This window comes from Sturnira hondurensis, unplaced genomic scaffold (assembly GCF_014824575.4).
Source record: "Sturnira hondurensis isolate 20B ecotype Veracruz unplaced genomic scaffold, ASM1482457v3 Scaffold0004152, whole genome shotgun sequence".
NCBI lineage: Eukaryota > Metazoa > Chordata > Mammalia > Chiroptera > Phyllostomidae > Sturnira > Sturnira hondurensis.
This window is the reverse complement of record NW_028076783.1, coordinates 8,645,975-8,660,549: the sequence shown is the minus strand read 5'-3', so window position 1 is coordinate 8,660,549 and position 14,575 is coordinate 8,645,975. Positions and strand designations below refer to the sequence as shown.

The 14,575-nt window shown below is 41.3% G+C and overlaps 1 protein-coding gene across 1 annotated transcript in view; it reads right to left on the bottom strand.

Moving 5' to 3' along the window:
* Positions 1-14,157, bottom strand: part of DPYSL3 (dihydropyrimidinase like 3) — a 111,291-nt gene extending 97,134 nt beyond the window's left edge. Inside the window, exon 1 of the mRNA XM_037044986.1 lies at positions 13,310-14,157. Coding sequence (XP_036900881.1) covers positions 13,310-13,690 — 381 coding nt within the window. The 5' untranslated portion in view covers positions 13,691-14,157. The remainder of the gene's footprint in view (positions 1-13,309) is intronic.
* Between the last annotated feature and the right edge of the window lie 418 nt (positions 14,158-14,575).

Here is a 14,575-nt window from a genome sequence, read left to right as displayed (position 1 = left end):
TTTTGTTTACTAAAACCTTGTTGTCTTTAAACTTGGTTGTGGGAGAAGGCACAGTGTTTCCACCAACGCCTCCATCTTGGCGGAAGTCCAATGATTTTATACAACAATGCTTATTTTTTACTCTTATTGCCCTCTGAAGTTCTCTGCCTTCCTATTCATAAAGTGAAAAAGACAAAATAATCTTTGAAATTGCTTCTGCCTCTGAGATCCCGCAGTCTAGTTGGATGCATCTTCCTTGTGCTGGAGAGAACTTTTTGTGAACATCCATGTCCTGCCCCCTCCACCCTCTGGCCTAACTGAGGCCTAGTGGCTTGTCTCAGTATTCATTGTGAAGCTTCCATCACCCCTTTTGCAAGATTTCTTCAGAAGCCTGATGACTTCTGATTACTGGGGACTCTGAAGAGGCTCAGGGTAGACTATCAGTAAATATTTATTGGACCCAAGAATGGATGGAAGGAAAAATGAATATATCTGAAGAAACCTGAACACTATTTCAAAAGAATATATGTACCCTTATGTTCACTGCAGCATTGCTCACAATACCTAAGATCTGGAAGCAGCTCAAGTGTCCATCAGTAGATGAGCGGATAAAAAAGCTGTGGTACATGTATACAATGGGATACTACTTGGCCATAAAAAAGAAGGAAATCTTACCCTTTGCAACAGGATGCATGGACTTGGAGAACACTATGGTAAGTGAAATAAGCCAGTCACAGAAATAAAAATACCATATGATTTGACTTTTATGTGAAATCTAATGAACAAAATAAACTAAGAACCAAAATAGAAACAGACTCATAGATACAGAGAACAGACTGACAGGTGTCAGAGTGGAAGGGGCTTGGGGAGTTGTGTAAAAGAGGTGAAGGGATTAAGCAAAAAAATAAAACAAACCCTCATAGACACAGACAATAGTATGGTGATTCCCAGAGGGAAAAGGGGTGGGGGAGGTAGAAGAGGGTAAAACAGAGATAAATGGAGACAGAAAGAGACTTGACTTGGGTGGTAAACACGCCATACAATATACGAATGATGTATTATAGAATTGTACACCTTAAACTTATAGAAATTCATCTAAAAATAATTTTAAAATTTTAAAAAAGAAAGAAAAGAAAAGAAGTGAATGTGTAAATGCGTAGCCAATGACCTTCAGTACATGCCTTGTGCCCCAGCTGAATTGCTGAAGTGCTGAATTGCTGACCTCTACGTCTGATTTCCTGCAATGAGCACACACCTTCCTAAAGGTAATAAATACATTCCCAAGTACACCCACTCTTTCCCTGAAAACTCCTAACCACACTTTTTTTGGGCAAGCCATTATTTCAGCTCCCAAACTCCACATTTTAAGGTGTCTTAAGTGTTAGTGAGCCTAGCATTCTCCCTGTTCCTCTGATCATGTCCCATTCTATCAGCACTCCAAAAATGCTCTTTCCCACCTTTACCTCTCCTCTTTGCAACTCTAAGCTGTTTGCTGCCACACCTCACCTTTCCTACAGTCCAGCAAAGCCTCGTTTTGAACTTGACCCCCTTCCTCCTCATCAACAAGGCTTCCTTTATTTATTCCTTCCCCACTGCCATTTCCATGTTATCCTCTTCAACCTCCCCCTGTCCTGTCTTTGTTCTTTACAAAGACTTGCCTTCATTTCATAGGTGTTCATGCTCTGTATTTTTTTGCATTGTTCTCCTCTGCACTGTCAGATCTGTATTTATTTTTAATTTCTTCCTCCAATCTCAGACATCCTGAAAGGAAGAGCCAGTACTTCTGAGTCTTTTTGATTGTTTTGCATAGCTGCCATAACTACTTCAAATGTCTAAATCTTTTCATATTGAAAAGCTGCTAGGACTCTGCCACTCTAACACACAGGCAAATATACACACACATGTGCCCCTTTTCTTGTATTGGAGGCCAATGCCTGCAAACTATTGCCCTTGGGCCCTATCTAGCCCATCACCTGATTTTGTAAATAAAGTTTGATTGGCACAGAGCCACCCCATTCATTTACCTATTGTCTATACATGCTTTTGCAATATAGTTTACTAGTTGGGAGAGACACGTTACAGTTCATAATGCCTAAAACATTTACTATCTGGAACTTTATAAAAAAGCTTACAGACTCTCCTATACACAATGAGGGGCATCTCATACTTTAATTACAAAATCTTTGCTGATAGCATGCATTACCAGATACTGCCTTCATTTCAAATCTCCCACCCTCATTTCAAACTCCCTGCTCCTCACCCTGCATTCTCACTAAAAACTCTCCTAAGTGTACCCTTGGCTGGCTTCCTAACTCTCCCTTGGTGGTGTATAAGAGAAAACTGTATCTCTGGGAAGGTTTTACCTCCTTACTAACTGTGTGAGGTATCTTCTTCATTCATCAACTGTATTTTCCCCCCTTTCACTCAGTATCCATTTACCACACAACTTTCCTTTTTGTTGGTTTCATTTATTTCTATTTAAGTGACAGGGTATAGGCATATGTGAGGGATAAAGCCCCTCCCAAGCCCATTTCCAACTCAAAGTAATCATTGCAACTTTTCTCTTTGGACATAGTATAGCCGCTCGAAAATGAGCCATTTGGTTTTGCCCTTGATAGAGATTGTTCAGAATGGGCCATGTGTGGGATCCAGGGTCTTGGAGACCTGGATTTGGGGCCAGTCTTTGCCATCATCCTTTGAATACTATCTGGCCTCGGTAGGTGCATGTAAATCAGGTTGACTTCCCTGCCCCCGGCAAGCCACAGCACCCAATAAAAATTATCACTAGGTACTTGGGATTTATCATGGCAACTGTCCTAGTTCCTCTCCATTTCTTCTTTCCCTTTCTCTATCTCCTGGCTGCTTTCTAGGGCCTATTAGCTTCTGATGTTTTCTGCTTTAGCTACTGCATTCACCTTTTGGACTTGACCAAATTCTGCTTTTCTGTTTTGTTTCTATGAACCCCATCCTCTCACTCTCCAGAAAGCCCCACTAGTAGACATTTAATTTTGAATAATTCTCTCAGCCATGCTCATTTGGGTGCTGGGCTTCAATTGGGTGCTGGGCCTCAATTCAGTGTCAAAGCTTAGCTGCCACCACATAAAAAAAGAACGGCACTGTGGTGTGACAGAGTACTCAGACAAGTCCTGGAGCTTATTCCCTGGCACTGTTTTTAGTTGTATGATTACAGAAAGCCCAGTAGCCTCTCTGAGATTGTGTCTCTTCCTGACTATGTAGATATTAGCATTTACTTTGCAGCATTATGGTAAGATTAGAGACAGGAGTGCAATGCAAGTTTTTGCTGAAACACAACTTGAACCTCATATTTGTGCCCCCCAACCCAAGGAAAGGTAAAATTCCAAGAGAATATAATGTGAACTGTCTTGGTACAGAAAATTCTATTCTATTAGTGGGACTCCTTTACACAACTTTATCTTTCTTCCTATTTATATTTTTTTATCTGCAGCTAACATTTAAAATCTTCTTCTTCCTGTGTCTTTTACTTTGTTCCCACTTAGCTGGTTCTTGTGGGCCTTTAATCTTACCTGCTGTTGAGCAATGTGCCCCAGGCTACAACCCAATTTCTCATAGAATTTACACAAAAGGCCTCCCTGGCTTTAAATACCTAGAGTCTTTCCTGGGAAGTTTGCGCTAGGAAGCAACCACCCCATGCTCAGTGTTCCCGTAGCATGAGAATGACCACACCATATACAGGTATTTCTGGAAATTTTCCGCTGTCAAATGGTAATAGGTACAAAGATTTAGCTAGACAGAGGTCAATCACCTCCTTATTTATCATAGCAAAAGAAGAAAAAAGTAAAATCAAAATCAAAACAGGAACAAACTATAAATATCCAATTAAAAGGAATTAGTAATTAAATACATGATACCCCACAATGGAGTACTATATGGCCACTATAAGTTATGCTTTAGAAAAGTATTAATTCTCTGTCAAGGTGCCGTAATAACTCAAATTTAAAAATATACCACATATTTGCTGTGTACATTGTGCACCCACGTTTTGTGCACCTTATATATAGGATTATTATACCCATGGTATGTAATCATTATGTTGGGGACAAGAAAAATAGTCTCAGCCCCAAGGAGCCTGCATCCCTAGCAAACATCCTGTAAGTTGATTGCCATCTGTTTAGTTTCAAAATTTTCCTCTCAGTTGAGTTAGACCCCATCCTGTTCCCGCACACGGGGTCTGTAAGCCAATAGCTAACCGCCACATCTGCTTCTGTGCAATGCTTGCTTGCTTGCCTCTATATAAGGACTTGGCTGTAAGCGCTAGGTGTGACTCTCGTTTGCAGCCCTTGCAGGCACTGTGTCGCTGGACACTTTGAGAGTTCGCCCCTGTGCAGGTTAAACTTGGCCAATAACGTAAAATCTTTGGAACCCTGAAAGTCTCCGACATTTGTTCTCGCAGTTGGTGGATGAAACAATTATACCCATGTATGATATGATGCACATTCTTATCTTTCCCTCAAAACTTTGGACAAAAAAGTGCATTATGTACAGCAAAATACGGTGATTTAGGGCTTCCAATCTGGCATTAAGGAGCTTAGACTTTGCCACTCCACCTGAAAAACAAGTAAAAAAGCTGAACAAACTAACAAATCAGCAACTCTTCTGAGATCCAGCATAACGGTGAGGTCACATGCAAAACAGCTCCTTAATGTCTCCCACCCAAAAATGAGAGACAATGGAGGATGTAGAAACATCACAATTCACCTGAGCAGAAATCCATAAGCAAACACTCTCATGGGAACCAACAGGTTAGGAAAACCTGAACTGTAGTTGAATAATTGCTGGAGACTTGGTGTGATCAACTCCAAGAGCTAAAACCTCCAGAGGAATTCAGTTACCTGTCCTCGGAGTTTTATGATCATTACCTCCAAGAGCTTGGAGGTAATGGCCACTCTGGTCCTCAGAGTTTTATGGCCATTACCTCCAAGAGCTTTAGTAGGTCCTCATGGTGAATATCACAGAAAAATCTCCTCTCGTTTATGGTGGAGGAAGGAAAAATAGAACCATTTTCAAATACACTAGAGCACTATGTTCTTCTTAACAAGGCCTGCCCCCAGAGGAACTATTTTACCAGAGCCTAACCTGCTGGGCTTTTATCAGAGTCTAACCTACCTGAGGGGGAGGGGGAAAATCCAAACCAGCCCCCTCTTGCCTTTCACATGGGAGAAGGGAAATATACAATCCCAGCTCCCTCCAGCCATCCTGTCTCACCTGGGGACCAGGCACTCCAAGAAGCATGGCGAATTCTACAGTCTAGGGCCATAAGCTCCCCAAAAGGCTAAGTCCTAATCATAGCACTGTAAGTACTTCCCATCCCTGCCCTGGCCAGATAGCTCAATCAGTTATGGCTAAATAAAAGTAAAAATACAACTTATCAAAAAGTCCAGAATGCAATTAAAACAGTACTTAGAGGGAAATTTATAATGTGGAATACATATCTTAGAAAAAGAGAAAGACCTAAAATCAATTGTGTAAATTTTCATCTTAGGAAACTAGAAAAAGAAGATAAATTAAACCCAAGATAAGCAGAATAAAAGGAAGAATAAAAATTAGAACATAAATTAATGAAATTGAAAACAGGAAATCAATAAAGAAAATCAACAAAACCAGAATCTGGTTCTTCAAAAAGATCAATAATTGATAAGCTCCCAACTAGAATAACCAAGAAAAAAAGAGAGAAGACACAAATAACTTATAAACAAAAGAGGAAACATCTCTATAGATCCCATGGATATTTTAAGGATGATAGAGGAATATCATGAACAACTCTACTCCCCAAAATTGCTAACTTAGATGAAATGAACTAAATCCTTAAAAGACATAATGTGCCATAACTCACACAAGAAGAAATAGACAATCTGAATAGGCCTATATCTATTAAGTGAATTTAATCAATACTGAATAATCTCCCATAACAGACAGCACCAGGCCCAAATGTATCCACTGGTCAACTCATCCCACATCTAAGAAAGAAATTATACAAATTCTCTACAATCTCTTCCAGAGCTAGAAGGAAAGGGAATGTTACTTAACACATATTATGAAGCCAGCATTATCTTAATACCAAAACCAGACAGACATTACAAGAAAACTAGAGACCTTTATCTCTTATGTACATAGGTGCAACAATCCTCAACAAAAATTAGCAAATCAAATCCAGCAATGTATACAAAGAATTATACACCAAAACCAACTGGGATTTACCTGAGGTATGCAAGACAGGATCAATATTAGAATATTAATATAATTCATCACATCAACAAACTACATAAGAAAAATCACATTATCATATCAATAAACACAGGAAAAAGCATTTGACAAAATCCAGCACCAATGCATTAAAAAATTCTCAGCAAACAAAAAATAGATGGGCACTTCCTCAATTTGATAAAGAACATCTACAAAAATCCTACAGCTAACATCATACTTAATGGTAATAAAGTCAAAGAAACTGACACTATCCAAGTTCAAGTCTTACTATACCACTATGCTAATCAAGGCAATGTGGTATTGGCAAAAGAACAGACAAACAGATTAACAGAAAAGAATATACAGCCTAGAAATAGATCCAAGTAAGTATAATAAACTGACATTCGATAAAGAAGCAAAAGCAATGCAGTGTAGCAAAAATATTTTTTTCAACAAATGCTACTGGAACAACTAGACATCCATATACAACAAAACAATCTAGACACAGTCATACACCCTTCAGAAAAATAATCTCAAAATGGATCACAGACTTAAATGTAAAACGCAAAACTATAAAATTTCTAAAAGATAACATACAAGAAAACCCAGATGAACGTGGGTATGGCTGTGAGTTTTTAGATACAACACCAAAGGCACAGTCCATGAGTGAAATAATGTGGACAACCTAATTTAAAAAGAGGTAAGAGATGTGAACAGACACCTGACCAAAGAAGATATACAGATATAGAGTAAGCACACAAAGGAATGTTTCACAATAGATGTCTTTAGGGAATTGCAAACTAAAACAACAGTGAAATACCACTACACATCTATTAGAGTGATCAAAATCCAAAACAGTGACAACACTAAACACTGGTGACAATGAGGAGCAACATGAACTCTCATTCATTGCTGGTGGGAATGTAAAATGATACAGCCACTTTGGAAGTCAGTTTGCAGCTTTCTTAAAAAACTAAACATACTTTTACCATAGGACCCAGCAATCACACTCCTTGGTATGTATTCAAATGAATTGAAAATGCATGCCCACATAAAAGGCTGTATGCAAATATATACACCACCTTGAGTCCTAATTGCCAAAACTTGGAAACAAAATGTCCTTCGGTAGGTGAGTGGATAAATAAACTGTAGTATATCAAGACAATGGGATATCATTCTGTGTGATAAAAAGAAATGAGCTCTCAATCATGAAAAGGTGTGGGGGAACCTTACATGCATCTTGCTGAGTGGAAGACGGCAATCTAGGAGGGCTATCACTGACTCTGATATTAGAAACATGACTGCTACAGCTTTGGTCTAAAGGTTACAGACTTACAAGCACTTACCCTATTGGATAGGCAAGACAACCTACTGGGGTACAGAAAAAAATCAAGATTTCTATTTGTATTTATTATGATATCTCTTCCTCTTTAATTTGTACATATTTATTTGTATTGTATAATGGTCACAAGATATTAACATGTTATTTGTGGTTCTAATTTACATAGATGCACATGTGTATACTTATACATGTATATATAAAGAGAGAGCATGCTGAAAAAAATCTGGCATAGAGGTACGCAATCAAAATATTTCTAGACCACTGCCATAGTGACCATCTGGTCCTGCCCCTTCATTTCAAAAAGGAGTAAACTAAAGCTCAGAAAGAAGGGAGGTACTTGTCCAAGATGTATAGCTGGTTAAAGCTGGGGTCTTCAGTCTGAGACTGCTAATGCTTTATCTAGTTATTCTGGTTTGTTTGCTTTTTTGTGTCATCTCATTATTTCTTGACCCAGTAAAACTGTTTTTGAATGCCATGTGAGTTCATATTAAGATTGCAGATATACTCTGGCCTGGTGTTCAGTTGAATAGAGCACCATCCCGATACGCCAAGGTTGCAGGTTCAATCCCCAGTCAGGGCACAACCAAGAATCAACCAATGAATGCATAAATAAGTGGAACAACAAATCGATGTTTCTCTCTCTCTTTTCCTCTCTCTCTCCCTAAAAATCAATAAAATATTTAAAGGTATACAGATAAATTTTAACATCACATTCCTAGAAGTTTAATTTTTAAAAAGTGCTTACACCCCTCTACGGATTTCCTTCCCTCTCTCAAAAGCAGAGGGCTGAGCTTCCAGATCCAGGAACTCCTCAGCCAGAGTTCCCCTTCCCAGGAAGCTTTATCCACTGTGTCACAGGAGCACTGCCTGAAGGGATAAGGCCCAGTGGAAATGAATCATGAGGAGAACAGCCAGAAATCACTGACAGAAGCACCACAGACAGTCTCTGGCTGCCTTAAACTTTGCTTACAAGAGCCGTCAGCAAAACCCTGTCTCCAGGGTCCATACTTTGAGGAAACCCTGCCAAATGCAGTATTACTTGGAAGGCACACTTTTATGTTTCTCAAATGCCTATTGTCAGATTAACCCAAAGTTCTGAAAGGTTTCAAACACTTCCAAGTTAAGGGAAGTAAATATACTCCCAGGTTCAAGTGTGGCCTGAGGGCCAGGTAAGCAAGAGCCCTTTTTTTCCAGCATTAAGTGCAACCTCTCACATGTCAGAGCAGCCTTGTGAAATTAATTTACACTCCAGGGTTTGAATTTGGAGGACTAGAGAGGCCTTTCTAATTCTAGATTTCTATTGCCAGCCGTTTTCCCTTGTGCAGACTAAGGAAGAGAACGCCAATGTCTCTGAATCATTTTGAAAACGTATTGTCCAGGACCAAAAGCCAAATAGTATAAAGTTAAGAGCCACATAGCATTTGTTTAAATTCTCTCCTCCAACACCCCAAACCGCTGCTGACTTCACTGATGAAAGAAACATCTTTCACAAAAGTGGCTCATGTGGGAAGCAGGGAACTAGAAGTGAGCCACAGCTCCTGACAGGCAGACATCAACACACATGTGGAATGACAATGTCTTTACTCCATTTCTACTGTATGACACAGTCTTTGCTATTTGCTCTTGGCTGCATGTACATCATAGTATTCCTCCCTCCAGTAATTTCTTCACTGCCAGAACCATTCTGGAAACCACCTTGATAAATGGTGGAAAATATTTACTTTTTTACATAGAATTGCCTTTTATGCACTTATTATAAAAAATTATAAACAAAAAGCTGTGTGAGCCAACCTGGAGGATTCTGGCAATATGAATGCCTATCATGAGAACAATCTGACTACAGAATTTAATAAGGTGTTTACAGGTAGGTCCAGAACCAAAAAGTGAACACCCAGTCATATCTCAAACCTGGAATTTGGCATTCGGAGTGTAACTCAGAAATACTTTTATACCTTTTATTTTACAAAAACTCTTTTATTATTTAATTCCTTCATTATTTTTTAATTAACTAAATACATTTTCTTATGGTAGGAATAATGAGCAGATATGCTAGAAACAAAGCCCACTTTGAATTTATGGAGATATAAAAAATCTCTCTTGATAACTGTGCAATGAACTTGGCAGAATAAGGATTTTGCAGTAACTGTTTTCAAGGGTGAGCAACTGATCTCCAAGGGTCCTGAATGATGGGCTGGTGGCAAGATGGAGGAAGGTTTCCAGAGGTGTGGCAGGAAGATCAGTCCTTGCCCTGCATAATTGTAACATATCGGGAGGAGACACAATGCTCAGACCATTGACTTTAAATAAAGAGGCAGCTTCCCGGTCTGGACAGAGGATGGATTCTGAAATTAGAAAAGTCAGTTTGAATTCTGGCTCCCCAGTTGTTATACCTTTAAAATCAATTTTTATAAGAAAAAGGGGTGAAATATATATGAGAGAGAGTAGATATATGCTAGGCACATAGAAAGTGCTGAAAAAGAGGTACTTACTATCCAACCTGCAGATGATCCCAAGCTGGGAATAGGGATGCTGTATCATAGAATTAAAGTTCACAATTATTGTGGTGTAATAGAAAGATGAGCTGAGATAATGATGAATATAAAAGCAGGGAGAAAAATCAAAATCCTATAAAGTATTTTTTTCCTTTGGGTTTTAAGTCTAGTTGTACCAGCATAAAATGGAGAACTTGTGCAGAAAAGTTTGTGAAGGCTTGAGTGACAGGGAATTGGACACAATAGCAGGACATGGCCACTGAATTAGCAGGCAGGATCTTGTACTACAGAAGCATATGTTGTGTATAAATCAAGGAAATTAACCAGCATAATGCACTCTACCATAGTCCTATCCCATCTGGAGAACTGTGTTCAGTTCTAGGCACTGTATTTTGGCCAGAATTCTTACAAAATAGAGTCTAAACTGAAAATGAAATCAGAATGGGGAAAGCCTCATACAAGAAGAGCTATTAAGCTAGAAATGATGAGAGTAAAACAGAATTTTAGAGAGAATGGTATCATTACCTTCAAACATATGAAGAGCAGTAAAGACCAAAGAGTAATAGTAACTAGTATGTATTGAGTACTTATTATGTTATCCACATTTTGAAAATGAGAAAACTGAGGCATAGAAGCCAAGGCACCTGGTGAGAGTCACAGGATGTGTAAGGGTTGAGCCAGGTTTCATCCCAGCAGTCCATCCGCAGATCTGGGGTGGGGTAGTAAAGCTATTTTTAAAAAATATTTCTAATCTCCATTTTACAGGATCATGGTGAAATTTCACTCTCCCAGTTCTTTTGAAGTTGGGCATGCACTAAAGATTTGCTTTGGCCAATGAAATGTGAGCAGAAGTCATGTTCATGGCCTTGGTGTGGAAGTTTAAGAGTCTGTGAGCAATTTGCCACGTGCTCTTCCCAACATTATTGTATAGACATGGGACCTCCACCCATCTGGGTCTCTGAGGGGCAATGACGAGCAGAGCTGCCCTCCTGACCCATGCTGGCCAACTACCAGGAGCAAGAAATAAACCGCTATTGTTTAAGGCATAGAGATTGGGGATCACTTGTTGCTGTAGCATTACCTAGCCTTTACTGACAGATACATGCACCCAGATGATTAAAATTATTGAAATACATAAGGAAGCATATTTTTTCTTCTATTTCCAAAAGTCAGAACTAAGACTAGTTTATAGAAACTACCAGTAGACAGATTTAGGCTTATTTTAAGTTTCTTAAGTGAGTTGTCCAAAAGTTACTTCATGAGGGAGAGAACACTCTGAAAATGGCAGTATTTAAACAGATCATCGGGATTTTAGGTGGCAAAATATATTATTTTAAAAGAAGGTTTAATGTATCAAGTATTTATAGAGCACCTCCAATGTGCCAGGTATTTCAGTCACAAAGATAAATCCAAACACACAACTCCTATCCTCCAGGATAGAAAACATCAAGTGCAGAAGCAGATAACCTATGCTGCCTCTCCTAACAGTGTGAGTCTACCAAACTGGACATAATAACATGGCCTGGATGAAGCTGACAGCAAACCCGAACTTACAAATCATCATGTAGCACTGGAAATTCTGCTGATGCTTAGGTTGTATTATTATTTTTCAATTAGGAGCCCAAAGTATAGGGTTGACAAAAGGAAGGAAAATGAGAGAATTGCTGGGTTTAAAGGAGGAACGTTCTCCTTCCCTTTAGTTACCATTCTTAAATTCTGCAAACTAGGCATACTATCTGGCTTACATCAGGGGTGTTCCAACAAAGGGAATGGCCCTGACTCACAGCAATTGCTACTGACCTTTTCCATCCTTTCTCCCACCCCTGGGAGTCAGGAAGGGAATATGGAAACACCCATCAACTCAGACTAGAAGACAGGCAATGACCATCCTGGCAGGGGCATTCTTGAGTTTACAAATCAGCCACAGACTTTCCAAAAGATCTGAAGTTTTCCTTAAGAAGAGTATTTGAGTAGGGCCTAGAGGATCCATAACCTAAGGACGAGGCCAAAATCACAGACTGAGGGATTTCAAAGGACAGTGACAGTATTTCCCAGTGGCACTTTCCGACAGGACTCACTTTTCCAGGGTGGTATCAATAGTTAAAGGTTTGTATGTTTTTTTAAACTTTCAAAAATCAAACAGTGTAGAGAGATGTGCTGTCCTTTCCCTGGCTCTTTGCATTTGAATGGAAAAATATCTAAAACTTGGGTAAGCATTAACCATAATTGGTCTGAGGCAGACATTTCCATTTCAGGTTATTATTCATAATAGTATTAGTGCAGAATAATATATGTGGCTGAATTTTGCAGCCATTATCTAGACAAGAGTGATATATCTGATTACTATTGTCCCCCAACCAAAAAGCATCAGTTTGAACTTTGAATACCCCAGCCATGCCCAGGCTCTGAATTTTCTGGACAACGGTTCTGAGTTTTCTACAAAATAAATAAATCAGGGCAAGGTGGATTTCAATGCTATGCCTTCAGTCCGTTCAGTGTGACATAAGTTTCTCAAAAATACAGACACAAGAAATTGGCTTGGGCTCAGGTAAGAGCAGCCCGGAACTTGCAGCTTGAGCTAGTTTAGTGTGCACCCTTAATACTCTCGCCTATTTTCAAAAATACAATGATATTCTTCCAGAGACGCTGGATCCTTGTGGTACCCAGGCTTGTGCCAAGCTTTGTGCTCAAATACACACTTTACAAACACAGATGTGAAATGTCCATCTAGGATCTAAGTGAGGCATGGAGATTCGATTGTTTAGTATAGTGGGTCTATACCCAAAAGTTTCAGGGACAGAGCTGATGTTCCAAGAGTGATGGCGGGACCACCCATCTTGTATTTTCATCTGGGCACTATGGAGATGACCCCATTTTCACACAACCAGTTTGCCCTCTGCCCTGATGACCCGGTTGAGATTTAAGATCCAGAGAGAAGGCCAAGACAATTGTGTCTGGTTACTCAGACCAGAGGACTGGAAATCACTCAGCGTTCCAGGGCTGGCTGGGCTGACACACCCACCCAGGGCCAATGTCCCCAGAGTGCGAGAGGGAGGCAGGGGAGCCCGGGAGCAGGAAGATGCCACAACTGGGGAAACGAGCAAATCCAGGTCCTGGCTAGGAGGTCACACTCTGCTCAGTGGAGGATACCCTTTTCCTCCTCCTAGTCCCAGATCCCCGAGCAAAGTGAGCAAAAGAAAGTTGTTTCTGGACCATGGCGCCCCCGGCTGCACAGGGAAGGAGGGTAGATGGAGAGGAGTCCCACACTCCTTACCTTGTCTTTGGGGCCGAGGTTCTGCAAAACCTCCTTGCCTGTGGCACTCCGGATCTCCACCCCGGTGGGCGCAGGCGATGCGGGCGTGGGCTCCCGGCTCTCCTCCCGGCCTTGGCCCCTACGAGGGGAGTCTCCTTCGGGCCCAGGTCGGCTCCCCACTCCACGGCTGCTGCCCTGACTGCTTCGGGGAGTCTTTGCGCCCCGCTGCCCCACGCTAAGGGCATCGAAATCCAGCGTCTTGCTCTCGAAAGCACCCTCCACATTGCAGAACATGCCGCCGTACTTCTGCCGCGGGACCTGGTCTGTGGTGCCCGGTCTGGCCAGGTACACGGGCAGATCATCTTCGTGGGAGCTGTCCCAGCCTCTCCGGCCGGAGGCCATGGTTCTAGTTTTCTAGACAGCGACTGCGGGTTTTCCTTCCCCGAGGCGGAAAGGGTAGCCACCAGCAGCGTGCGCCGAGCCACAGTGACTGGAGCAGGAGGAGGCGCCTGAGCCTTCGCGCCAGAGGCGGCAGTGCTGCTCCGGTTCCTGCCAGTCCCCGGCCAGCCAGCCAGCACGGCGCGGGGGGCCGGAGCTAGGCACGCTCTGCTCACCGGACTCCTGGATCCGGGTCACCGCTTCGCTTACTCAGACCCTAATGGGGCTTTCCGGGCTTCAGGTCCTTGTTGCTCAAGGAAAGTAGAAACCTCAACTAGATGCGCGCGTGCTCCCACCACACAAGCGCGCGCCTGCTCGCCCAGCAAGCCCCAGATTTCACACTCAAGAACTTGCCTCACTCACACTTGCACACAAATGCTGCTATAGCCACACCAATTCATGAGTTCATTTCACAAACCCAAGGCTTTGTGCCCCGCTCATGCACCTAAAACTAGCTGACTCAGGGGTGTTCATTTCAAAATCAAACCCTGATTTACACACACACACACACACACACACACACACACACACACGGCTCAGATTTATCAGGCTCAGGATCCTCGACTTTGGTTTCCCATAATCCCAGACTGGTCTCGTCCTAATCTTAGGATTGTCTCACAATTGCTCACAGTTCTGGAATCTCACAAACCTGCACCCTCAAATTAAAAAAAAAAAAAACAACAAACTCCTGAACTGGGTTTGTATGGAGGGGAGAGCGAGAGGGAGAGAGGTGGAGGGGAGACCCTCTTACTTCAGTGATAATCACAAAGGCCTAAAATTGACTCACAGACAAACCTATACTTATCACATATACAACACCCAGAGATGCTTTTGCTCACCCTTTATCTG